The sequence below is a fragment of the Amblyomma maculatum genome, chromosome 4 (assembly GCF_055883805.1).
Source record: "Amblyomma maculatum isolate TAMU_Amacu chromosome 4, ASM5588380v1, whole genome shotgun sequence".
In the NCBI taxonomy this organism is placed as follows: Eukaryota; Metazoa; Arthropoda; class Arachnida; order Ixodida; family Ixodidae; genus Amblyomma; species Amblyomma maculatum.
Genome location: NC_139347.1, coordinates 58822214 through 58848300, shown reverse-complemented (window position 1 = coordinate 58848300; position 26087 = coordinate 58822214). Strand labels below are relative to the sequence as shown.

Here is a 26087-nt window from a genome sequence, read left to right as displayed (position 1 = left end):
TTACAACAATATTATTAAGATGCGAGCTCTTTGGCACAACAGCTTCCTGCTTCACCAGACTAAAGAGAACTAACTGTAATACCTGCACCTAATCCGTCTCGTTCACGTGTTCATTCCACCATCAAGAGCAGGAATGATCATTTATATAAGCCATATGCTTAGCTACCGTTATCACTAAGAGAGTTTTTCTCATGCCTGCTGTCAACCCTGCAAAGCTGTGAATCAAAACAGTTGACTATTAGAAATTCGGTTTGTAGCAGTACATTGCTATGGTGGCTGCAAGGAGAGGTGTGTCAGGTGCAGGGACAGGGCAGCGCATGGTTGCGATGACAACCTCAGAGGGCACCACAAACAGTAAGGGAGCTACGCTAGTACACTATGCAGCATAAATGGAAAGCAGGCATTTTGGCAGCTAGTGCTGCATTTGTAGCTCTGCGCTAGGTGAAGAATTAGACTGTGTTCATACACAGGATGCCAAAAACAAATGGGCAAACATTCATCATGAGAGCGAGAAGTCGGGAGCTGGCACTGCTATTCAGTGCATGCACGTGGACAGCAGCATTGCTTTTTCACACCTTGTCTAGAGCTAAATGAATTGTGTATAAACTAGGGGGCTGGAAATTTCAGTCTTAATTTCTTGAAAATTCAGCAGGCTTTTTTCAGTGTTTATTTCAGAATGCAAATTTCAGTTTTGTTCAACATATACATTTTCGATTATTTATTTTTATTTTTCAAATGCCCTAGTATGCAATACCGTGTGGTCAAAGTCATTTAAAGTTTATCTCAGCATTTTTGTCAGATGCTGCCAACTGCACTTGGATCTACAGTTATAAAAGAAATTGCTATCGCTATTTAAACAGTAACAAGTCAAATGTAATAACCAGCATACAAAAATGCAAGTGGAAGTTGTGGGGATTCACAATCCCCTTCCTCCATTATAACGCCCGCGCGTAATTAACACGCGTGATTATGAGCGCTGGCAGAGAGGTTGGCGGAGGAGAGGGCATGCTGGCCACCCCCCCCCCCCCCCCCCCCCCCGCCGCCTCCCGAGCCTGCGGCGACGCTGCTGCGGGCTTCCCTCTTTCCTGCCGGCGTAACCGGGAGACCTCCTCTCCCGTCCCGTGTCGAGGAGCGCGACTGTAGCAACTCGCTCAGGGTTCTTCGGCGAATGGGCGCGCACGCGCGCGGTTCATGATTTCCGCCGAGGAGACCACCGCCGTCACCGAGAATCACCCATTGACCGTAGGCACTTACCGCAACGGGATGTGAGCGAGAAGCCGTATCAGGTGAGAAGACTCTTCCTCTCACCTCCCTGGCGCGCTTCCCCATTAGGTGGTTTTTATTTCACCCCCGTACGCGGCGTTCGCTCGCTACACGGTGGTTGTTCTTGATTGCTATTCCCTTGCCGTGTACTCGAGCACAACAAACTATGTTCGAGTACGTAACTCGGTGTTTGTCCCCTCTGGCCCGAACCCGCCGCAGTGGCGATTTCTCGCACCGCGGGTTGGGGGTCACAGCCCTGTCTGTTAGGGCTGCACGTCGGGGCTAGAAGGCGACTGTAGCGTCTAGTCCCCCTGTGGCGCATTCTTGCGAGATTAACCCCCATAAAGTTTACTTTCAAGTACTAGGTTAATAAGTTATCTTTGGGTTATTATGCTCAACTCAGTAAAGAAGCAAGGAACTATGTGGTCCACGTGTTGGTGGTGGCGATGGAACTATTCAATCAGAGTGATAGTCTCAGCATACTTTTTCATGACGCCCATGTGTGGTTTCATGTCAGTGCCCTGTGTCCAGCTGATAAACAGATTCCACTGACTACTGCTCTAAACAGGTAATGACAGCGAAAAAAGTGCTTAGCTAGCAGACAGTGAGGAGGTGGCGCTGCTTGGTATGAAGAGGCATATAAACAAGGATAGAAATACCTCAAATCACATGTTTGCAATGCTTATACAACAAATCGACCAAAACATCATGCCCCTGGCTTTCTTTCGTTATTTTAACTTTGGCTGAATGTGACTTGTAGTGATAAGCCAACTCAACAAAAGCCGAATTTTGAAAACTAAATTCAGCGTACTTTGAATACGGTAAAAACTGAATTTTGCACAGAAACCGAAGACCCGCCGTTTTGGCGCAGTGGTCCAGAGCACCAGAGTTTGAACCCGACCACCGGCGGCTGAGTTTCCATGGAGGCAAAAACGGAGAGGTGTCCATGTGCTTTCAGACGTCAGTTCACAGTTCACACGTACTAAATGGCTAAGGAGTACTTTCGACCATCTGGGGATACCAGATGGTCAAAAGTACTCCTTAGCCATTTAGTACAGCACCTTCATTTTTCTTTACACTCACTCCCTCCTTTCTCCCTTCCCTTAAGGTGTGGTTCAGGTGTCCACAGAAAAAGTGTGTAAGATACAGTGTCTCTCGTTTACAATAAACCAATTTAATTTAATTCAATATACCGAAAACCCCGAGGTTAGAAGAACGGCTAGAGGAAGGCACTCACTACTAAATCTAATTACTCAAATACCCAGCTGTAACCTTTCATGAGAGTGAAGGAAAAACTCAGCACCTCATGTGGATGAAATGAATAGAAGCATCTGCCATTTCCACAAATTCTTTATTCTACACTTGTTCATGAAACTATGTGGATACACTCCAACCTGCAATCGAAAATGTTTATGCCATGTTGTAAGTCAGGAATGTTTGTGTATGTGCATACAAACTCACAAATGCAAGGGACTTAGTAATATACTTTGTTTTAGTGCACTCCTTTCACAGCATATGCACATGTATGCAGACAAAAGTAAATGAAGCATGCTGTTACCTTCTAAACTCTTTCCCACATTATTTAATTGAAACTGGCAGCTGTGATATGAGAAGCCTGATAGTACATGCCAGTATACTTTGTCATGGACAAATGATGCTCCTTTATGTGCAATAGAGAAGGGGAAAATGCAATTAGGATGAAATAGTGTGCTCTGTTTACTTATGTCCGCACCTGTACAGCCATTCTTTTGTTGTCCAATGAAATTTCCATCTGTCAGAAACTATAAGGAATGGCAGAGCAATTCTGTAGCCTTTGGTGCTTTTAACCTGCAGATGCTTGACAACAAACTGTAAATAGGTGCAAAAAGTGCAAAAAAAGTGATATCTCGATCCCAAGGTCAATTTGTAACCAACTCTTAAAAACCAAATACAAAGAGGGTGTGACCTCAACTCTGCTGGCACCTTTCAAAATAATTTTTTAAATGCCCTTGGAGCTCTTTCTTTTGCTTATTCAGTGCATTTGTGAATAAATGACGCTGCTTAACTGCAACCAGTCTAAATGCTGACACATGGCGGCGATGACTGTAAGGCAGCTAAAGGACAGGTAAAGGCTCTGGAAATAAATTTCATTGCAGGAGCCTGTGCCTTGAAGTTAACCGAGCCTAAGCTGGGTGGTTGTCGAAAGTGAGGCTTGTGTTTTCTCTCGACTGTGCTGAATTAAAAAATGTGACAGTGGAACCTCCAAGGTTAGGCATTTATAACACAAGCTAGAAAAAGTTACAGTCGTTCCAGAGGGATCTACATGGTTGCCTCTGGCATGTGACATAAGAAATCATAAGCCATATAGTTGCTGAAAGCTGACGTCAGAGATTTTGCGTCTAATGCCCTTTCTTGCACTGCACTTGGACAAGTGAAAAAGGAGCCCTTTATCACACGAGCTGTGTACTCAGTTTACCAGCCAACCAGAAAGCGTTCATTCTTTAGCCAAAGTCATCTATCTTAATAATTAGTTGCATTCTACCTCACTTGAAGGCACAAAAATAAATACGAGCAACTATCCTGCACAGCCATAAACACCACCTGTACAGCATCTACAAGAAAGAGATCAGATAAACTCAAACAAAAGCCCCAAATCTGCAATGTTCACAATCATCCACAAGGCAACTTTCTTCCTGACTGCAGCATCCCTAGTGAAACCCGAGATTTCCGTCATACTTTGCATACCTCCCTTGCACCAAGTGTATATAGTGCCCATTATACTTTCCTTTCTAGCCACAGAAACACTGCTTAGAGACCATTAAAAATTGGAAGCAGGATGTCAATACATAGTTCTCCCTGTACAGCATCATCAGAAGTAATTGCAGGTTCATTCAGTGCAGCACTCTCACACTGAAGGTGTCACTGACCTATAACATCTCACTGCATGACCTCACCAACCTTGCCAGTCCCATCTATTTCATCATTCAGAATATATGCTCTTCTCTTACCGCATCATTTCTTACGCTCCCTTACCAACCTTAGCAGTCAGAGCCAACCAAGAAAATGGATCAATCTAAAATGTGTTTACATATTATACACTGAAGTAAGACAAGGGAAGAAAACTATGAAGAAGGCAAGGCAAGCATCGGTTTACCTGAATGACAGTCACAAAGTGGTTGACTAGAAGTTGCATAACAACTCGTGGAATCTGCTTAACAGCCTTGGACGTCAAAACCAGCTGTGCGCCAGACACAAGGGCCAGAAATATTTCTATTATAGAAGGATCAAAGGTCAGTGGTGCTGCCTGGAATATTATGTCTTCCTCAGAGATTTTAAAAATAGACCTGCGAGAAAAAAAATTCACATTACTTGTGTTCATATTTTACAAGCGGTTTTAATGCAGTATATGTCATCAATATACCAGAAACAAATGGCACCCACTGCGTCACAATTTCCCAGGCCAGTATACGAGTAGAATAGTAGTTAGGCCTTGTGGTGGCATCTCTATGCCAACCTCAAGCTCTAATATTAAACGGCACCAAATTTGAAGTTAAAAAGCATTCTCTCTTTCCTCAAAGCTCATGATTTTCGCCCTTGCTGCTTACGGAGTGTTAATGAACGTCTACCACATCAGCCAGCGGTTGGTAGTCACGAGTGCATTGACCTGGCCTTAATGAGGCAATGTCGGCAATTGAAGTAGGCCTAGGTTGGCTGATTAACGCATTCCAATAATAAGTATGTCACAATAATTTAAATAAAATGTTGTAAATGTGCTAGATTATAATAGTGACTCAGTTTTTCAACCGCTCATAGCGCATGCCTGTAATGCATATAGCCAAGGCAACCTGTTGTTATGTGTGTTTACTCCCAGACACCTGTCTGCAATGAAGTTTGCCACATAAGACTGCACCGCCCCAACACAGTGCCTAGTGAGAGGAGCAAACAGTTTCTGGGTTAACGACAGTGCTTTTCTAAGCCACTTGTTCGTGCTTGTTTGTGCTTATCTGTGCTCTATTGAAGCCATACATAGTACCCCTCAGTTAAACGGCTAGTTTAAAATAAACTAGGCAAGAAATGTTATCAGCCAGTCCTTAAACTGGTGGCTGCCTCACATCGTTAGTGGCACATACAGCTTACAGCAGCAGTTTTGAGGCACCTAGAGGAACACTTTCAGTACCACCTGAGCACTGTAGACTGTCCATAACACTGCCTCATGGGGAAACTGCCATCGGTGTGGTGTCCGGCCATCAATTCGGAACAGCGGCAAAAACCTAAGAACGAACTGAGTCAGTCGTGATGTGAACAAACCTTACACAGCAGGCAAGACAGAGCCACTGGATACAATCGCATCAAAAGCTTCCCATGTACAAAGACCAGTGTGGTGACAACTGAAGCACATACCTAACAAGGGTTTAAGTCTACTTCGAAGCAACTGAGATCAATGATAAAGAAGGCATCGCGCACTTCTGTAGTAAGCAAATGCGCAAGTACACATGCATTCAGGAAAGTTGCACCGGAAGAAGCCAAATACACCAAAATACGAAAAGATAGCTTAAGGTGGTGTATTTTGACCCAAAATGATATGAAATAAGCCTGTGCATGATTTATTGTTGCAGCTCATCAAGTAAAAGATAGCTGTAACTCAGGAAGCTTCACAATACAGTCCAGCATCTGGCCAAGTGCCTTGCAGAAGTAGTTATTGAAAAAACAGGCCTCAAACCGCAAGAGGGCGAAGCAATAGAGCTCAGCTCTAAGGCAGCAAAAAACATGGGTGCACTGACTAATGCAGTTCCTAATACCACAAGTCTTTTGACGGTCAAACTTTCACTGCAGTTACATTTCTTGACATACCAATTTTACTAGTGTGCAAGAAATGATACAGAATTTTCTGACCGATTTTTATGACAATAAAATATAATATACATTTATAGAAGAAAATTGAAAGATAAACATTGCCTCGGTGCACTTATGGGCTCACTGACTGAATGATTAGTTCCTACAGGCAATGTACCAAGAGCGATCAATCTTTTTTTCTTTTTCTTCTCAATGAAAGCCAGGCACAGATTGTATACTGGAAATTACAGTAATTAACAATATGAACTTGAAACTAGAGTTATGGACAATCCTTTCATCTCATAGTTGTTTTCAGTAATATTACAGGATATAAACATGTAAGTTATTACCGTAAATGCTGTACGTTGACCAAGGCACATTCGTGAGGCACTCTGACTACTTTAGGTTCACCAGTTGTTCCCGAAGTACACATAACATATGCAATTTGTGGCTCCGTAAGCATGGTTGGCTTGTCAAGGTGCTTGGCTGCATTGCCATTAGAGCTTGCCAATATGAATTTGTTGTCCCACAGTGTACCCAGTATTGTCCATTCACCATTTGTGGAGAAAATGCACTGAAATGACAATACACATGGTGCATAATAAATCAATAGCAATTACTTATACAGCTTTCAAGCTCCATTCATGCAACCGAGAAAAGAAACCAAAATTTAAGTCCCCTGTTGACACATGAAGTTCTCACAAACAAGCTTCAAAACAAAATCAGGCTGACAGCCTATTTAAGATAAATAATATCAGGGGAAATTTTGTTGCGTTCACTTATCCAAAAAACCACTGGCAACGACTAGGGAGTGACAACACTTATCTCTACGAACCCATTAGTGAATATCAATAATTTGTACATGTCATAATGCTGATAAACGCACACAACAGCGGTGACATCATACCTCTTCGTAAAGCGATCTTTCCCCCAGTATATAAACGTCCATAAGGCTGTGCGTGAGTGTTTTGACGTTCTTCTCGGGCCATTCCGACACCAGAAATGCGAATGCACAGTTGGACTTCAACACCCTGCGTGAGCAAAGTGCGGGTCAGCGACAACTCTAGTCACTCTGCGTTGATATTACCAACATACCCTAAAATGAGGCTCACGACACTACCTGTTGTTTTGCACAGACAAGCTATAGTAGAACGCGAAATTCCAAGTTCATTGATAAACAGCGAAACTTCCTGTGCGCGACGTAATAACTCCAGATACGTGTGCGATGTCTTTTCAGTACCATCGTCATACACTACAGCGATCCTCGATGAGAACCGCTCAGCTGCTGCTTCCACACAGCCGTGCAATGTCAACATTTCTTAACCTTCGTCAACTTCGCCTTTAAGCCACATTTACCCAGAGCCTGTCAGCGGTTTCTTCTCAAACTTGACGTTCACAAGACCGTAATTTTCTTTTTCTTTTTTTTCCTTCTCACTGTGGCGCGCACACGGACGCACGTGTATTCGCTGTCAAAATGAACCACCTCACAGCTCATGAGTCCTGCTGACTACTTACCTCTACGTGCACCAACGTTAGTTAGGTTTCACGCCATTGAGGGCGGCAAATTAACTCATTGCTATCATCATCATTGCGGAGTGCGCGCGTGGCTGGCTTGGCCGTCGGCGTCAAGCATGAGTTTTTTTTTTTTTTCCTCCATGGCGTCACGCCATGTGTGGCCATGGAGGAAGAAATGTGTGTGGCGAAGGAAGCCGAGACACAATTTAACGTGATTAAGGTACTACGCACAGAAATACACATAACTGACCGAGCCATGAAACCGAAACAAGAACCAAACCTCACGATTTAACGGCATGCTAAATTCCCCGAAAAGAGAAGGGACGGGCAAATTGCATAAATTGAGCTAAGTGCAGTAGCATATAAATTTCGCCTAACGTGGTGCATGTACACTTTATCTAACACAGAAAAGAATTAACACATACATACAAGACATAGCAAAAGACTGACAGATTCTCTCTCCTTTTGCACATAAAATAATGAACATTTCTTAAAACTCCTCTTTTTTTTTTTTTTTTGCGGTGATGCGCAACAATTAAGTGAAATTGTAATTTACTGTTAAAAGACTCTTTAATTAGGTTGTCATTAAAATATATAGGATAGTGTACACAGTTCTGAAGACATATATGTAGGCATGAAGAGGAATGTTAAAGCATTCCTAAGAAATTACATCAAAATTATCATGTTATCAACATATCTGAAGAAAATAATAAACTATATCGGAGGACTGTATCGGAGGTCCCGATACAGTCACTGATTCTGGGACCTCCTTCTGTATGTATAAGCTGGAATGTACAAAACGGATATAATAAAATTGAATTGAATTGAATTGAATTGAATATATGTACATGACACAGTAGAGTTTGACATGGATGAATCTAAAGTTTCAATGTTTCCAATATATGAAATTGTTGGCTGTTGGGCATTACAGAGATCAAGCTCATCAACATTTCTGGCATTATTTAAAGTGGTTTAACTCTCTCTGCTCACCCCCCCCCCCTCCCTCCGTATGATTACATGGAATCGACATTTAATTATGCAAATTATGTTTTATTATTTCACCACGGCACATTTATGTTGAAAATAAATCTCGCTTGTACGGGGAATCAATAAACCAATTCCAATTCCAATTCCAAAATAAAAAATTTCCATTACTTATTGTTATGAAGGCACAAATGAGGCATATGATAGACTCAAATATGTAAAACAATAATGTACAACAAAATGCAAGAAGAAACAAGTGAATCTAAGTAGTATAGTCGTGGATTGTGATTATTTATGTATGATGCCTATACTGTTTCCAAAGGAGGACACGAAAATTAAGTGGATGCTGCCTTGAAATGCAGAAGAAAAACTGAGGTAACAATTGAATACTTCAACAGGGTCATTGATAAAAATTACAGTGAAAGCATTTCCCTCATTATCCTGAAATGAACACCATGTCTTAAGAACTGCATATAATCATGTTTATCATGTCAAACTCAGCCAAAAAGCTCCAGAACTAAAAACAATTGCTGTCGGAAATTACTGTAAAGTGTACTTATTCAAATGAGTTAACCTAGAATATTTACTTTTGAAGATTAATAGTAAAAGGACTGAAAGTGGAGTATAGAGTTTAATGTGGTGCTTACGCAACAAGTGTCGAAAATAAGTATTACGACTACACTGTTCTAAATTAAATATATATTACATGGCTGTTAAGTCATGACCACCGTGGTCATGACAATATCGTGAGTCGGCAAAAGTCACTTGGCTCAGTGATGTGCTAATGGAGTTCTGGATTCCGGAATGTGGTTTCCCGGGTTCATTATAAGCCACTCTCCTTCGTGGTTGCCAACTCTGCGCCTTTGCATGTTCCATGTTTACTATGACAGGAAACTCATGAGCAAGTAATGAAAATATGCAGTAATGAAAGTATATGCAGATGATAATGGAAAAAATATTGTTGGCCTATTCAAAGTAGCATGTCAAGCTCAATCAGGCGAAGGAAAAATTCAGTAGAACATGGGAATGAAACATGATTAAACTATTTAGCTCAACATCCACTACTATTTAACCTTTTATATTGCAAGGACATTTTTCAAAAGAATATATAATTGTAAAACACTTCCTCATTTATACCATGCTCATATATAATTATGCACGGTAACATAAATGCATATGTTGCATTAGTCAGGAAGGAAAAAAATATTTCATGTACAAGTCACCACTCTCAAAACTAGTATTTGAGTACGAAGCCCTTAAGACGGGGAGGCTTAAGGATAGTTCTTGTGGGCCTCTGTGGGGATCTGAGGAGTGGGTTTGAGTCAGGCTGTGAACTAGAGTCCTCAGTCAAAGAGGTAAGGGATGACTTGGTCCCTTGTTCGGTAGTCTGTTGGGTGTCCATCCCTTCACTGACAATGCACTTGACACTTGTGTTGGGAAGCATTGAGCATTGCTCATTAGAAAAAAATGACACACTGATGAGGATTCGGCCACATCACTGTGCACTGAAGAGAGAGTTGCACTCTTTGTAGGATCTCGAAGGGGAGGTCTGGAGCAGCGGTGTATGGGCCTCTGGGAAATGTGGTCAAGTGACTGTGGGTAGCGTCTACATTGGATGTTAAGAGTTGAGGATGCCACAGGAAAGCGAGCTGGGCTCCTCTGTGTAGACATTGGAGTTATAGGGAAATTGCATTAGGAACAATTAAGTCAAAATCTTCTGGTTATTACAAGTTGGTTTCTTGACTCTAAGTGGCAAGCTTTGCTGCATTCCACAGTTCTCCATCTTGTAGATGAAAAGAAGTAAGTCCTTATTGTTCAATTATTTGTTGTGACCTGGAGAAAGCTCTGTCTTCTTTAGGTTTGCAAACTCAAACATCACCTACTGAGAATGATGGAGGTTTTGCAGCATGCCTCCTGTCTGTAGGTATATTACTTGATGCATGAGCGTCGGCAGGATTTTGTGTCGGGGGACGCAAGTGCCCTTGATCCCCTGCAGACTCCCATGTCTTGATGTATATCTGTTTTTGTATCGCCCTTTCTCTGAGCTTTTTAACAGCATCATATATGGATCACAATGGAATAAAGATGCTATGGAAGGAAATCCAATAATGTCCAATAGAGTCCTGCATGTGCCCTATTAATTATGAAGTAGCACTGAAGGAGCTATTCCTGTAGTAGCATGTACAAGCAGAACGATGAACACACAAGTGCTCGTACACAAAAGTCTTGAGTGGACACTTTTCCAAAGATGCCATTATAACATAGGAGTTGAAAGTGCGATTGAATCATTCCACTTGTACCTTGGTTTTCAAATAGCACCTTGATGAACGATTCAGTTTTGTGCCTTTATTACTGAGGCATGTAGTGAATTCTTTGGACATTAAATGAGGACCCTGATCAAAGACGACTGACTTCCTATAGATAACCCTAATAAGCCAAGATTTCAAGAAGAAAATCAGTTATTGCTGTAGTTGTCATTTGTGAAATGAACTTAACCTCAGGCCATTAGAATAGTAGTCCGCTAGAGTGACAGCATACTGACAGTTGGCAGGGGCTCTCTCGAAAGAACTAACAATACTTATTGCTACTTTTTGCCAGGAATTCTCTGGATAAGGGACCGGCTGCAACAAGGCTACTTAAGTTTTAACCTATTTGTCTGCTTCTATGCTGCCAGGAGAACTCTTCATGACATTTTAAATCTGCTTGTCTATTGCCATAAAGGCTCATCAAAAGAAGGAAAGCGGGCAGTTTTTTTGCGGAAAGTTGGAAAAGCTGATTTATCAATAATAGTCATCAAAACTTTGACCAAAACATTGATAAATTTGAAGTTATTCTATAACTGATAAAAGTATAAATTTGACGTCATAGCCAACAAGAGACCTATACTCAAAAGTGTAGGTCATGAGAGGGACGAAAATATTGCAATCGCTACTCTTTGACTTATTGTGATTCCTGTTCTTGAGGAAGACTGGCTTTAAACATAGAACACAGAAGCGGTAATCCATGCACAGGTAATAAGGGATCAGATGTGGTGATAGTACATGTACAGCAATACCTTATGTGTCGTTAACAAGGATAAAACATGCAATCAAAGGTTAGGTGTCTACACTCCTTGTACAACTGTGAAAGGCTGTGAAAATATTACGGCCGATTAGCATAGTTAATCAAATGCAAAGTAGGTACATAGCACTGCTTAACCGTTGTACTTCAGCACATCAAGCACAGCGAACTTGAGCTGCAGTGCCCGACGGTCCGGCTTCATCCGTTGCCCACATTCCACTTGGCTGGAAACACTCGGTGGTAGTAACAATACCAAAGGCTGGGAAACCTCCCACAAGCCTAGAATCTTTGCGGCCTATCTCGCTAACACTCACAATTTGCAAGATCTATGAAAAGATGATAGCCACCCGCCTGTCATGGTGGTTGGAAAGAAATGAAAAATATCATGCTCGACAAATTGGATTCCGAACAAACCTTGGCACAGAAAATGGACTGGCTATGCTCGCTGAAGAGGTTATACATGTGTCGCCTTATAGCCACCTAGTGCGCACTGTAGTGGCTACCGACGTGGCGAAGACATACAACAACGTGCTACATGCCAAGATTCTTAGCAACATGGAATGTATGGTCATTCCCTTGCAGGTCATAAAAGCAATACATAATCTGCTTAAGGACAGGATGTTCTCTATCCGGATAAACGGAAAACAAATTGGCACAATAAGGGTCAGTGTTAGCACCTTTACTATTTAATATTGCACTGATCCCATTGGCCGGAAATTAACTGAAATACCAGAAGTGCGGTTCATGATATACGCAGATGATGTCACGATTTGGTCTGTTCATAAACAACTTGAGAGACAGAATCGGTATCTAAAAGAGGCTTTAAATACCATAGATGAGTACGTCCAAGATGCAGGTCTGGAATTCTCACCTCAAAAGTCCAGTTACATTCATGTTGCCAACAAGAATAGAAGAAAACAATTGGCAATGCAAAGAGTCATCCTAAAGATTGGAAATCAGGCATTGGAAGAGGTGGACGAGTTGAGAGTTCTTGGTCTAGAAATTCACAAATCCGGCAAAGGAACACAATGGCTTCATAAGGTGAAAAAAGTAGCTGCGACTTCCTTAAACTTGATAAAATGCATCTCGTCTAGGGGAGCAGGAGCTCGAGCGGACATGGCAAGACGTCTTGTACAATCAGTGTTACAGCCGAGGATACTATACCAAACCCAATTCCAAAGACTCACGAGACGGCAGTGGGCGAAATTGGAAACAATAAATAGAAACGTAATGCGCACTATCACGGCCTTACCAAAACTTACCCCTATCCTTATTCTCCAAGAGTTTGCACAGATAAATACATAGACAGAATTAATGGAACAATGAGAGGCAACAAGGGATATGAAGCGAAAGTATGTTATGCCCATAGCATCCTTGTACAATGAAGTGTCAGTTCAAACACCACCACCAATGGCTGACCCCCCTCCGTGGGAATTCACGACTATTACAACAAGACCACTCGGCTTCGTCGCAAAGAAAAGCTGGCGTCTCGACCTCTGGTTGATGCACTTCCAGGTACCTGCATTGAATATACGGACGCATCAATTATAGAAAATGGCAGTAGAACAGCAGCTACTAGTCCAACACATAGTGAACTAAAGGTACATAAAGAATATGTTTCAGAATACCCGGACCCGCTTGTGATGGAACTCTATGCAATCCACGATGCTATGGAGGCCATAAATAAAATAGATTCCATAACAGAAGCCCACATTTGTACAGACTCCTTAGCCGCCATAAAACAACTGAAGAAAGTGACAAAGATGCTATATGTGTAACCCAGGAAATCCACGCACTCAATAAAAAAAACAGATACGCATCCAGATACATTGGACACAAGACAATGCTGAGAACGCTGAGCAGAGAAAAGTTGACTACCTCAAACATAAAGTTCCAAACACTAATGCGCCCCCCACCAGGCTCCCTTTTGATGCCCCTCCGCTGTTCCCATCTTAGCATCCTCTTTAAGGAAAAGTACATGTGCCCTCATTTCCCTGTGTACATTCCCCCTCCCTCATAACTTAACGAGATTGGAGGAGGTTTCCCTTATAAGGATAAGAGCTGGGGCGGCCCTTACCCCGTCGGTAACATGCCGATGGGAATCTCAAGCAGATATCGGACCAACCACATGCCCGAAGTGTTCCACACCAGCTGCAGAAGTGCATGCTTGCCACCTGCTGTGGACTTGTGCAGGGACAAGGGCATCAAGGACGCAGATTCTGCGCGAAGTGGGACTAGCCACAACAAGGGAAGAGGAATTCTCTAAATGGCTCACCGACAACCATAAGAGCGGGAGCCTGCTCCGGTTCCTGACGGAAAATAATTTACATGAGTTTCTATAATATGCCTTATGGCAAGCTTCGTGAAAAAAAAAAAAAAAAAAGAAATAGAGAGGGAAACATGCTTGAAGGCGAGCACCAGTTAGGACGTGGAGGTAAGCACAAGCAGCTTCACGACGCGGTGAGTGGCTCGGAGCCGAGGTGCAGGGAGCACCGCGTGTGTACGTCTGCTGTCCGTAAAGGCTGAGGAGTGACTGATGCGAGGGGAGAGATGCCGAAGTTGAGGATGCGTGAGCGAGGCGACACACGACTACTCACTCCGTAGACACACACACACTTGTGAAACGTAGCATAGTGGTAGCCACCACGTCTGCAACTGGCACGTCATTCTCTCACTGTCTTACTCTACTCTCTCACTGGCTCCTCAGTGTTAAGTAGCGTGATGTGGGCATCGCCACTTTCCTTTCCTCCTCTTCAAGTTCACGGAGAGACGGATGAACACAGAGAGAGCGGCTTCGGCTGCAGCTATGCGGCCGCTCCGCCTCCTCAATGCTCAGCCGCATGACGCGCGTGTCGCCAACTTCCCTTTCTCCACTTCAAGTTCACGGTGAGAGAGAGTGAGCGGCTTCGGACAGATATCGGCGAAATCCGTGACTGTGGCTAGTAGTGCTACACACTAAATAAAGGGAAGGGCATGAAGGGAGCATTGTCATATTTAATTTAAAATATTGAACAGTTTCTGGTGGAAAACTAAGAAATTTCTTGTCGTTATTATATCAAATGCATTATATAGACACTAGACAACTTCAATGACAATCTGAGAACTGTCTACTGCAATTAATTTTCCGAACAAAGTCCACATTTATATGGAATTCCACATAAAACATGAAAATTTTGGATGAACAGAAAACAAAAATAGAACCATGCACTTTATTAATATAATTAAAAAGGTGAATTTTTGAACAGTAAAGTCATTAAAATTAATGATAAAAATTTCAGAGCTCCAGCACATCTAAAAAGAGGCACTCTTTCCTGCGTGCATCTGTAAGCATGTGCACGAAAAGTCCACATGACTATACATGCAAATGAAAAAGCAAGCTCATGAGAACGAACTTTGAATAGGAGCACGCTGCAAGAGGGATACTGCCTGTATGCATGTCTTCAGCTTGGTCCTCAAATGGGTACAATGGCTCAGTGATGAATATAAGATAAAAAGAACAATCTCCAACTTTTGCAAATTGCATTTTCCAGTTGCTGTATCAAGCTTATACCTAGGATATGAACTGGCTGCCTGCGACAGCAAGCACATTTTGTCCTTGACAACAATGTATTCAAAAATTTCAATGATATTTAGTGTTTTGGTGACCTCAAGATTATGAACTGCTCTGTTGCAGTTGTCGGCTAATTAAAAGCATAGACATTGCTGTAACTGTGGCTGTAACTGTGAAATATTCTTGCTAGATGACAAAGGAGTTTCTGACTGTAGACACTAAACCAAATAAGGGTGGGCTCAGAAATTTGATTATTTTCAGTGGTAACTTGAGTTACGCTTGACTTAGATGTAACTATGTTCTGCAAAAGCACTGCTAACTTTCACAAGTATTTGGAATATTTTTGGCAGCTCTTGCAAGTTTTGGGTGAGGTACTTAGCTGCTTCAATCAGAATTATCAAATCTTCATAGTCTGCAGCAACGATTACCCAAAATTAAAAACTTCAGCAGCAGTAGTGCCAGTAGTGCCACTTCTGGGCATTGGAGGAATGAACGCATTACTGTGGAGGTAACTGAGGTGAGCACTCATTCCTTTGATGGGTGTGGTCAACAAGGTGGTACCAATACTGCTGCTCTGAAATTAGCAATTTTGGTTCATTCTCGCTGCAAACAGCGATGATTTAATGATTAATTCTGATCAAATAAGGTAAGTATTAAAGTAAGTATCAAGCAAGGTAAGCACACAACACAACACAACACACTAAACTTACCACTAAATGCCACCTCTGTACGAAATTTTAGCCTAAAGGAGCCAACGATTAAGCCATGGGAATTTCTTTTCGGCATGCGCCAAGCAACGCCAGAGTTGGTAGCAAGTTGCCTGCAGTACCATAGCCTGATAAACTCACGTCTACAGTAATCGGCCCATACATAGCCTCCGTGACAAAATGTAGTCTGCTGCTGAAGCTATATTACATGAATATAAAGCTAACCATCAGACCAAATTATAAGCTCAAGGATTTCGATGCTCATGGCTTGTTTGGTACAGTGAAATATCAAAAAACTTATTTTTGTTCCCTGTTCAGCACAGCAATACACATGCCATTTACCACTGCCCATAGTAGTAACTCCTTTCTACTACAGGAGGTATTGCCCATAGCTAGCAAACAGTTCAGTTGTATCCTACTAAAGTAACATATCAGCTAAACTAGCTGGATGCCATGGGTGTTTACCAAGTGTTCTAGGACCTTGAGTTCCCGGCGACCAAAGCTACACTTCTTGGAGTTCAACTGAAGGCCAGCTCGTCGGAAGACGCCAAGAATAGACGAAACATGATGGAGGTGGCCCTCAAAGGTTGATGAAAATATGATGTCATCGAGGTAGCACAGACATGTGGTCCATTTGAACCCGCATAGTAAGGAGTCCATCATGCGCTCGAAGGTCGCAGGGACATTACATAAGCCGAAAAGCATCACCTTGAATTGGTAGAGGCCATCCGGGGTGACAAAAGCCGTCTTTTCACAATCTCGTCAACAGAGATCTGCCAATATCCAGAACGAAGATTGATGGAGGAGAAGTAGCTGGCACCATGCAGGCAGTCGAGGGCGTCATCGATCATTGGAAGAGGGTACACGTCTTTCTTTGTTATCTTGTTTAGGGGTAGATAATCTACGCAAAACCTCCACCTGGTGTCTTTCTTTTTGACGAGTACTACCGGGGACGCCCAGGGGCTGCTCGACGGCTCAAATATGTTGCTGGCCAACATTTTCTCCACTTCTTCCTGAATGATCCGGCGTTCGGAAAGAGCAACTCTGTATGGCCGTCTGTGAATAGGGCGGACATCTCCAGTATCGATGCGATGTGTGACGACGAATGTTTGGCCCAGGGATCCATGACCAAAATCACAAATGTCGCTGTATGACCGCAAAAGGCCGGTAAGGTCGCTGGCATATTCAGGACGCAGGTCAGAGGCAATCATGGCTGAGATGCGGTCCTCCGGACTATCTGACGGGACAGGTTGTACAGGTACTTCGTCGTGACGGTCAGACAGCACTGCAGAAATAGTAAAGCTGGACAAAGGGGACAGCTCGGCAAGGAAAATGCCCTCCGGGAGAACTTTCGAAGACATGCTGAAGTTGAGTATGAGAATGTAGGTGAGGTTATTCTAGATGTGTACAATGTTATAAGGTAGGACGATGTTGCACCGTAGAGTGACGTCGGTGATGGAATTGACAACATAGTCGCCGTCAGGAAGGGAGGGAAAAGGTGACAGGGCACGTATACTGCCGCCTCGGGAGGTAGGCGGTTAATGTACTGGAGCAGAGGTGAGGCTGAGAATGGTCAGCACTAGGGTCGTGAACACAATGGGGCAGGGCTAAGCGCAGAAGTCCGGAGGAACAGTCAATGAGAGCGGAATGGGCTGTTAAAAAGTCTAGGCCTAAAATCACGTCTTGAGAACAAGTAGTAAGGACAGCGAAGAGCACAGGGACGTGGTGGCCGGCAATGCTGACGCACGCAGTGCACATTCCGACGATGGTAGCAGTGTTTCCATCAGCAACACGAACTTTAGAGGTGTTAGCGGGCGTAAGAACTTTTTTAGGCGCTGGCGGAACGACGAACTAAGGACTGAAATATGGGCTCCAGTGTCAATAAGGGCAGAAACGGAGACTTCGTCCACAAGAATGTCTATGAGGTTACGTCTGGGTGTGAAGGTCAGTTCCGAGTTGACAGTCCGGGTCGATAATGCAGCGTCACTCCCGGGCGCTGCACTCGCTAGTTTCCCGAGTAGGTGCCGGCGTATGATGGGGAGGAGCTGCGACGAGGCACTGGTGAACGGGATTGATGAGCCAGTGGGGATGGAGATCGGCTGGAGTGACAGGCAGTGGGGACGGTTTCGTTACGAGGCTGATCTGTTTGAGAAAGATAATGTCCAGGTACATCATAGGCAGGGCGGGGCTCCTCTGGTAGGGCAGGGAAGCGTCAAGGTACCATTGTAGTATCGACGGTCGGCGCTGTAATAAGAGCGAGGGGCGAAGAAGGTATGGCTACGGCAATAACGAGATGTGTGGCCGGCGATACAGCAAATGAAGCAAATTGGCCTGTCGTCTGAGGTGCGCCACTCTGCAGGATTGCGGCTAGGGTAGCGACAAGGGGAAGCTTGGCTGGCGGTAGCAGCAGCCACTACAGGAACAGGGTGTGTTGGTGACGGTGGCGGCACGGGGCTGGAGGAGATGCCGGGGTTGGCAAGTTCCTGGCGAACGACGGCCTGTATCATGGCCATGGTGTCGGGCAGTGGAGACGTGAGTGGTGCAGGAGCCAGGGCCTAGAGTTCTCTGCGGATGATCTGAGTGATGTTCGCTGGACGAGAAGGCTGTTGCAAAGGCAGCAGGTCAGCGCAGGATGATGTAGTCGCAGTGTTCGGAAGGCAGTCAAAGCGATGTACGAGATGGCGTTGCTTAGCCTGCTCAAATTTTTGACAGACTTGAAGTACCGAGTCGACGGTAGCGCAATCCGTACAGAAGAGGATGTTGAACGCATCATCCGCTATACCTTTGAGGATATGCCCTATCTTGTCACTTTTGGCATGGAGCTGTTCACCTTGCGGCACAACGAAAGCATGTCTTGAATATAGGCAAGGTAGGACTTCGTGGGGGATTGGGTGCGAGTGGAAAGTTCTGTTTTTGCTGCGAGAGCCCGCCTAATCGGCTTTCCGAACAAGTCCTGAAGCTTTTCTTTACAGATTTCCCAGGTCACTAGCTCTTGCTCGTGATTTTGGAACCCCGTCCGAGCTGTTCCCGCCAAATAGAAGATTATGTTCTCCAGCACAATGGTCGCGTCTCAGTGGTTGTTTCTGCTGCAGCGCTCATACTCATCTAGCAAGTCGTCAACGTCCGGCTTGTCTTCCCCATTAAAAATGGGAGGGTGGCGGATCTTCGTGAGTACCACTGGCTGAGCCGATGTTGCTGCGATGGTAGGGGCTGCCTGCCTCGGAGGTGGTTGTTGCTGACGTCGTTGTGAGCCCAGGTAAGTGGCGGCCGCTGCGCAAATCCAGCTGTTTCTGTGCTATTTTGCTCTGATATTCTGTTCTGTGCACACGGGGATCTTTAGTCACCACCAACATTTGGTTAGAGGTGCGGCGTACGTCATCCCCATCCTCGCCTTGGAGCATCGACGCCATCTGTGAGCCGCGACCATCGACCGAGGGCCCAGGGCCATCGCCGAGCAGCTTCGCCCCAGCCCTTCAAGCCCAGACCTGACCAACTACCACCGCCCAGCCCCCAGCCGTGCCTGAAGACAAGAACAAGCAAACCAACCAGAACCGAGACGAAGGACCCAAAAGACCTGAAGGAACCGATGGACACGAACACGCAACCCCCGCCCAAGCTGCCCGACGTGACCTCGAGCCATCGATCCCATGGACTCTGATTACGGATGGTTGACAGTTCCAGGAGAGGCGGGTCACCCATGCATCAGACATCGTACGGGCAAGCCATTCTATTCTTACTTCTTCCTCTTCTTCAAGCATCCAGACACGCCCATCATCATGCCATGGAATCATCATCGGTAAACTTCGTCTATGATGGGACGATCGCTCGGTGGCCCCGGGTCATGTTATGGACGAAGGAGGAAGAAGAGGGCAGTGGCACGGGCAGGAGCGCGCGCGCTAGGCTCGCACAGATTCATTAAATGTCATCTCACAACCATCGAGCATCTTCTCTCTGTCCTCTGTTCTCCTGTTGTTATCGCTTGCCACCACGTAACAATATTCTGCAGTAAGCGGTAAGAGGGATATCATGAACATGTGGGATGTGGGTCTGAGAAGCAAAATGTATTTTTGTGCTACAGCATTGGCCAGATGACACAGCCTGCACATCCTCTCATCCACTAACCTGCTTCGATGCAGCACAGTTTTTTTTTAAGGCAGAAGCCTTACTTGCCCCATTAGGCCAAAATATATCTGCTGTTGATGTTATTGTCAGTACATGGTGGTACTAAATTTATGACGCCATCACAACAGCTATTGTCTGTGCTAGCACCCGCATGTGACAACAGATTTCCCTTCTCTCGTATCGAAATTGTGAAACAACTGTTATTCGTGCAGCGCTCCAGGAGGTGTCATACTATTTTGCTTCCCACTTAGCATGCATCTGCTAGCCAAGTTAGTGGTTAGCGTGCGACAGCCATTCAAACCGATGGTATATGTACCTCCAATTGTATGCCTTAATCACCTAACCACCTCACATAACCTAGCGCAGCAGACACTGCAGGAGGAGGAGTGCGGAGAGGGCACCGCCAGAGAAACAAAGAGTACAGAGGGCATTGCACTACCAATCACATGGTGGTGCATGCCACAAGAGAAATTCCCAATTTCTGTCGAAATCACATCTCACAAACCATGACTGCAGTATGCACAGAACTGTGCACTTCCACTTAGCCTATTGCACAGACTTGTAGACCGCTGAGAGTGCCTGCAAAGACTCATACTTTGAATGTAGCATGATGAACTACAAAAGACATATGATTCTGCACTGTTTTTTCTCAGCTTAAGGGCAATTCTTCTGCGCTGTTCGATAATCACTTCCTGAAAACAACTATTACAGAGCTGAAATTAAAGTTCAATTTTTAAGAATATTTTACAGGCACTAAATTTCCCAAAGCGCAAGTGACATGCCCTCAAAAAACTCCCCTTTTTTTAATGAGAGAAGCTTGACACTGGCATGCTATGCATGTGGAGCAGAGATAGAGCAAGGAACTGCAGTGGATATAAGGTAAACTTAGATGCATGAGAAACCCTACCCACACTGCACAGCTCAAGTGATAGCTGTTAAAGGGCAACTCCAGTGGTTTTTTCATCATTTTGTGTTTTTAGTTGAATTACATTCCTCGGCACATCCCGACTCCAACACAAAAAACTGTTTTTCAAAATTCTAATTAGAAGTATTTTTAAAAAAGAAAAACAGGAAATCGAAACCGAAGCTGCTTTCATGGCCAGAAACGACGTCCCAGTTGACGAAATGGTTAAGTCACACTCAGTATTAGAAAAACATTCGTACGTGCATTGGATGGTGAAAATAAAGTATGGAAATCATGATGCACTGCAAAAATTGGGGTAGTTCAATTCAAGTTTCACAATTTCATAATCACGCGGGAAGTGGACAGTAACACCGGTATACTGTTTGCGACGTCAGAAACTCAGTGTTGCCCGCAGAAATACTCTCAACTTAAGCCATACTTCAAAGCCGTGTTGCGCGTAAACAGATTATCGTACGGCGCCCAAATTTTGTAGAATGCGTCAGGACGGAGAGGAGACAATATGGTAAAATTTTTACTAGACTATTTGAATGTGAAAAACCTCCGGAGTTGCCCTTTAAGAATTACTTGCATTGCAAACTGAATATCGAGTAAGGGTCGGTCCCAACTGGCCGAGTTCATCTGCATTATGTACACATGATGAATAGAAACACAATTTGCAGCTCGTAGAGACTTTTTTTTTTTAGCATGCTGCAATATCCGCTGGACCAACCTCTTTGCGAGTGAAATGCAATTCACAAAGACAGGCCCTACAAAATTTAAATCATGTAGACAACATTAGCTTCCAGCTGGTTTTGCAGCAAGCAAAATCATCTGAATGCCCTTGTATGCAACTTACCCTATGATACACCACGTAGGTGTAGCATGAATTTTTACTTTATTCACAAGATTTCCGAGCCCTTTTTTTAAAGCTAGGCTCAATAACATACCTATGTAGACATTTCTTTGCTCAGAAAACAATCTCAGAGAAATAGATTTCGCAAAAGCTTTAAAAGCAAAAGCATGCCATCCTCATCAACAAATGCTTAGTCAATCAACTGACCGATCAATCAGTCAACCAAAGCATACATTATAAACTATAAATCTGTCATGAACCAAGAGTAATATTTTACAATAATCCATCGCACTAAATTTGGCCTTGACATCAACTGTGACGAGGACACAGTCAATCACAGACACGGTTGGTGAGTCATGGTGCTGCTGCATCCAGTCCAGCCTGTCACGCAGACCATGAGCAGAAACCACCAACATAACGCCCTCCAATGCTTGTGTCTCGTTCTAAATTTACTTGCGAACATCAGATTGCGTCATATTTTTTGTAGGCAGTATCATTAATGGACCACCGAGCGATAAAAACTGCAAAATTTGATGGCAAAGCTCTGAGGTAGACTGCGTTTGGGGCAGTTTTGGAGCAGGATGGAGCAAGGAAACCAGTTTGGAGCAGAACGGAGCGAATGGAGCAGCATTTCCACCCCTGCACTTGGCATTTAAGACCAGCAAGAGAAACTCTGAACTAAAACATTAGAACTCATTCTCAACAGCCTTACAGTTTCTTGTATGCTCACGTCCGACAGTCTCAGTGACCACATCCCATATTGCATTAAGAACACCGACCAAAACTTTTTCACAATACTTCTACATAGGCTGCATAGCTTTTCAATGTGGCCATATGTGTGCACTTGGGAGAATAATGAGTTACTAATTTCCTTACAACAAAATTCTCTAACTTGATGGACTCCCAAATGTCGAACCAGGTAGTAAAACCTGTCCACTCGAGTCAACCTATTGCAGAGGTGCCATTACAAAAGAACTGATGAGACATAAAGGCAATTATTTACAACTTTATTCACAAAAACTGATTTACAAAATGATAAATGTTTATTGAAGAAAAAGGCGACAGCAAGGAAATGTGCAAAAAGGGGGAAAAAAAAAATAAGACAAGTACCAAAGAATGATCCTACAAAATCATTCACTTAGATTTTGAAGTCATCAGTGCTTCCAGCAACTTGACTTTAAACTTGTCCACAACATTTTGGGAACTATTAGTAGCAATGCTTTCAGAATGACACTTAAAATCAGTGTTAGATGACTTAGATGCCTCCTCTGCGTCCTGAGCCTGGGAGGCAGAGTTCATGTCCAACAACATTTGGATCGAGGCCACCTTTTTTTCAACAAAGTCCAGTTCAGACAAGGTTGGGCCATCAGGGTTCTTATAAGCTAACAACCTTAGTGCCGCCCTCCTTTTCTTAAAGGTCTCTAGCTTTGTCTGAAGATCTTGCCTGAAGGCAGTACTGTCTTCAGAGGCACTGTCAGCTTCTCTTCCGTTTGACGACACATGCGCACGAGGTCTGGACACAGGCCCAGACTCTGACAAGTTCGCAATCTCATGTCCCAGCATTTTCAATGGATGCTCCAACACTCTGAGAATGTCTGGAACATTGCGGAAGTAGTACAGACGAATGTTGTCACTAAGAATGCCTTCAGAACAGCAGATTTCATAATGAAGCTCCGGGTAACACTCTCTGTCTAAAACAGCAGATTTAAAAGTGATTCCTTTTTCTGCTAGCCTTTCAGAGACCACATCACTCTGCTCGCCAAAAAGCTTTGAAATGCCCAGTCCAGACATGTACTGCACTGCATTCCAAGTGATCACATCAGCGGTGTAACCTCCAGGTAAGGCCCATGTCTGCACAAAGCTCTCACCATCAGTTTCTTTAGCGCTTACTGCCAAGCCCTCACTGACCAAGACGTCACCAAAAGAGTAGTGAAAACTGCCCGAACTTCGTTCTAGCTTTACGATGAGCGAGTCTTCTTCCTTACTCACAATAGAGCAGGTACAAGGCCCCATCCTGGCAAGCTGCAAGAAGTGATCATTAGCGTCAGGTTGCCATGAATCAGCACCTGAGGGTTTCACATCAGCAAGGGAGGCTTTAACAGCTTGGGCTGGAAGCTCCAGAAAGTCGGGACGAAGTTTTCGGATGTCCCGCACTTTCACAGGTGTTAAGGTGCCATAATCAATGTATGACACATACACCATGTGACCTTTGACACTTTTTACAACTGCTCGATGCCAGACTAAGTTTCCGTCAATCGGATACTGTGCCGCACAGAGGAAGCCTGGCTTCACCCTCCTGCGGTCCACTGTGTAGAAATCTGCAGGCGTTTTGGAATAGAACTTGTCTAGTTCTGTCATTAAATCTTCAAGCCTAGACGGCAAGTCATTCTCAGCCACCAAAATATAGAACTCTGACGGGCTGAACACTTCTCCTAAAAGAACAGAAAATGTTTGGCTTTTGGGCAATGATTGCACAGAATATGCACTTGCATCTTCAGAGGTGTCAGATTCATCGGCACTGGAAAGTGGCACCGGGTTTCCAATGTGCACTACTTGGTGGTCTGGTGAATTCTCTCTGTAGAGCTTCACAGTGTAAACCCCATCTCCATGGTGTGTGAGAGTCGTGTGGGGAAGTGAGATGACAACATTTCGTATAAAGTCAACTAAGCATTGGCCATGAGTGCCAATGTAGTTGTGCCTACCAAATTTGCTCTCATACAAGCTCAGCAGTTCTGGCACGTCAAGACCCTGAGGGTAGTCCAAGAGAACAGTCATCAGCCCACTACTGAGGTCGTCAGGCAGATTGGCAAGCATCTTCTCACTTCGACTGCTGTCGAGCAGCTGCACCGTGTACTTCCCTTCAGAGTCCGAAACAACACAGACCGATGAGACAGAAGAGAGCACATCTCTCACCATTTCAAGAGGGAGCCTATCACACATAAAGTAAGCACTGCTACCCATTCTTTCCTTACACATTTCAAGTAGCGTTTCAATCTCTAAACCACAGGCATGCTCCTCTAAAAGAATCTTCACACAGTCCGAAAAACCATCTGGAGTATGGACAGTCAAGTCAGCTGTTGATGTTTCCTTGCTGTTCAGTTCGACAACAGCTCGTGTTTGCTTATCAGCAGTTTCCTTACATGCAATGTTCTCTTTGACTTCCTGTCTGCCTTCGGTCGTGGCGCTTTGTGCAAGAATTGGCTGAAACAAGTCAGCATTGGGATTTAGCATGCTGTACATAGCTTGTTCTGCAGAATAGCCACTGCTACATGTTGGAGCTTGCCCAACAGGCTGAAATGTAAATGAATTTAGCAAAGAGGGCCTGACAGCAGCTTGGAAGTGCGAGGAAGCATATGCCCCAGAAAATGTAGTCCCATGATATGTAGGTGAAGACACACTACTACTCAGTTCTTTCCAGCGGTCTACAATGCTATTGTGCGGTACACAAAATTTATGTTTCTGTGTAGATACAAGCTCGCTGCCTGCCTCAAAATCCCCGCTGGACCATTCTTGCTGGGTAGTGGATGGCCCTGGCTGCAATTCTTCACATTTGATGCCTTGAGTTGAACAGTTGGCCAATGCAGTTCCAGCAGAGTATGTAGAGTTTACACAAACTGGGGAACCAGTGGCATCACTGCGAGATACAGAGGCTCTTTCAGCCAGATAGTTGTGAAGCCTGGACATGGTTTCTCCGGTATCTTTACCATTCAAAGCCGATGACGACACAGGGGAATGCGACGGTACTGGGCTAGGCAGAAGCTCCGAGCGAGAAGAGGGTGGACTGTAACCCGCTGGTAGAGGTGCACTCGACTGCTGCGGTGCCATGGATGGTTGCTGCCACGTACTAATGTTGTAATAGCTCCGCCCTCGCCCTCTTCCAAATGACCGCCCTCTTGATGACCTTCCCCTCTGTGACATGTGCAACTTTGTGTGCTTCCCTTTGTTTTTGGCTGCACTTGGCTTTTGCTGCTGGACCATTCGATTAATATGCTGAACCTTAGTGTTCACTTTTACAGACACAAGTTCTTCCCCATTACTGCCACGCTGAATACTTACTGAATCGGAAATTTTGTTTAGGAACTGGCGAACATTTGCACAACCAAACCTTGCATATGGCAGACCACAGCCTTCTGAGGACCTGTACTCTCGCTCCAACTGAGGAATTGTCATTGTTCCCTTTTCCACAATCAACAAAGAAACAATGATTTCTTTCACCGTTTCCAATTCGTCAGCCATAGTGTTTGCGAAGCAATAACTGCAGCAGTGAAAAGGAAGGGTACCAATGCAAGCAAACTAAACTACTGGAAAGGGCTAATT

At 44.2% G+C, this 26087-nt stretch overlaps 2 protein-coding genes across 6 annotated transcripts in view; both read right to left on the bottom strand.

The window, feature by feature from the left end:
* Positions 1 to 26087, bottom strand: part of APC10 (anaphase-promoting complex subunit 10) — a 56822-nt gene that overhangs the window by 20646 nt on the left and 10089 nt on the right. For 2 of the 5 annotated variants that reach the window (XM_084601635.1, XM_084601637.1), the window contains exons 1-4: positions 7171 to 7573; positions 6983 to 7106; positions 6426 to 6649; positions 4397 to 4586 (exon numbers count right to left, since the gene is read on the bottom strand). In XM_084601635.1, the coding sequence (XP_084457761.1) occupies positions 4397 to 4586; positions 6426 to 6649; positions 6983 to 7106; positions 7171 to 7391 (759 nt within the window). In that variant the 5' untranslated portion in view covers positions 7392 to 7573. The other 3 variants (XM_084601636.1, XM_084601641.1, XM_084601638.1) reach the window with 3 other exon arrangements.
* On the bottom strand, positions 22762 to 26006 carry LOC146191165 (uncharacterized). Its single transcript, XM_084601634.1, has one exon. The coding sequence runs from the start codon at positions 26004 to 26006 to the stop codon at positions 22905 to 22907; it is 3102 nt and encodes a 1033-aa protein (XP_084457760.1). The 3' UTR covers positions 22762 to 22904.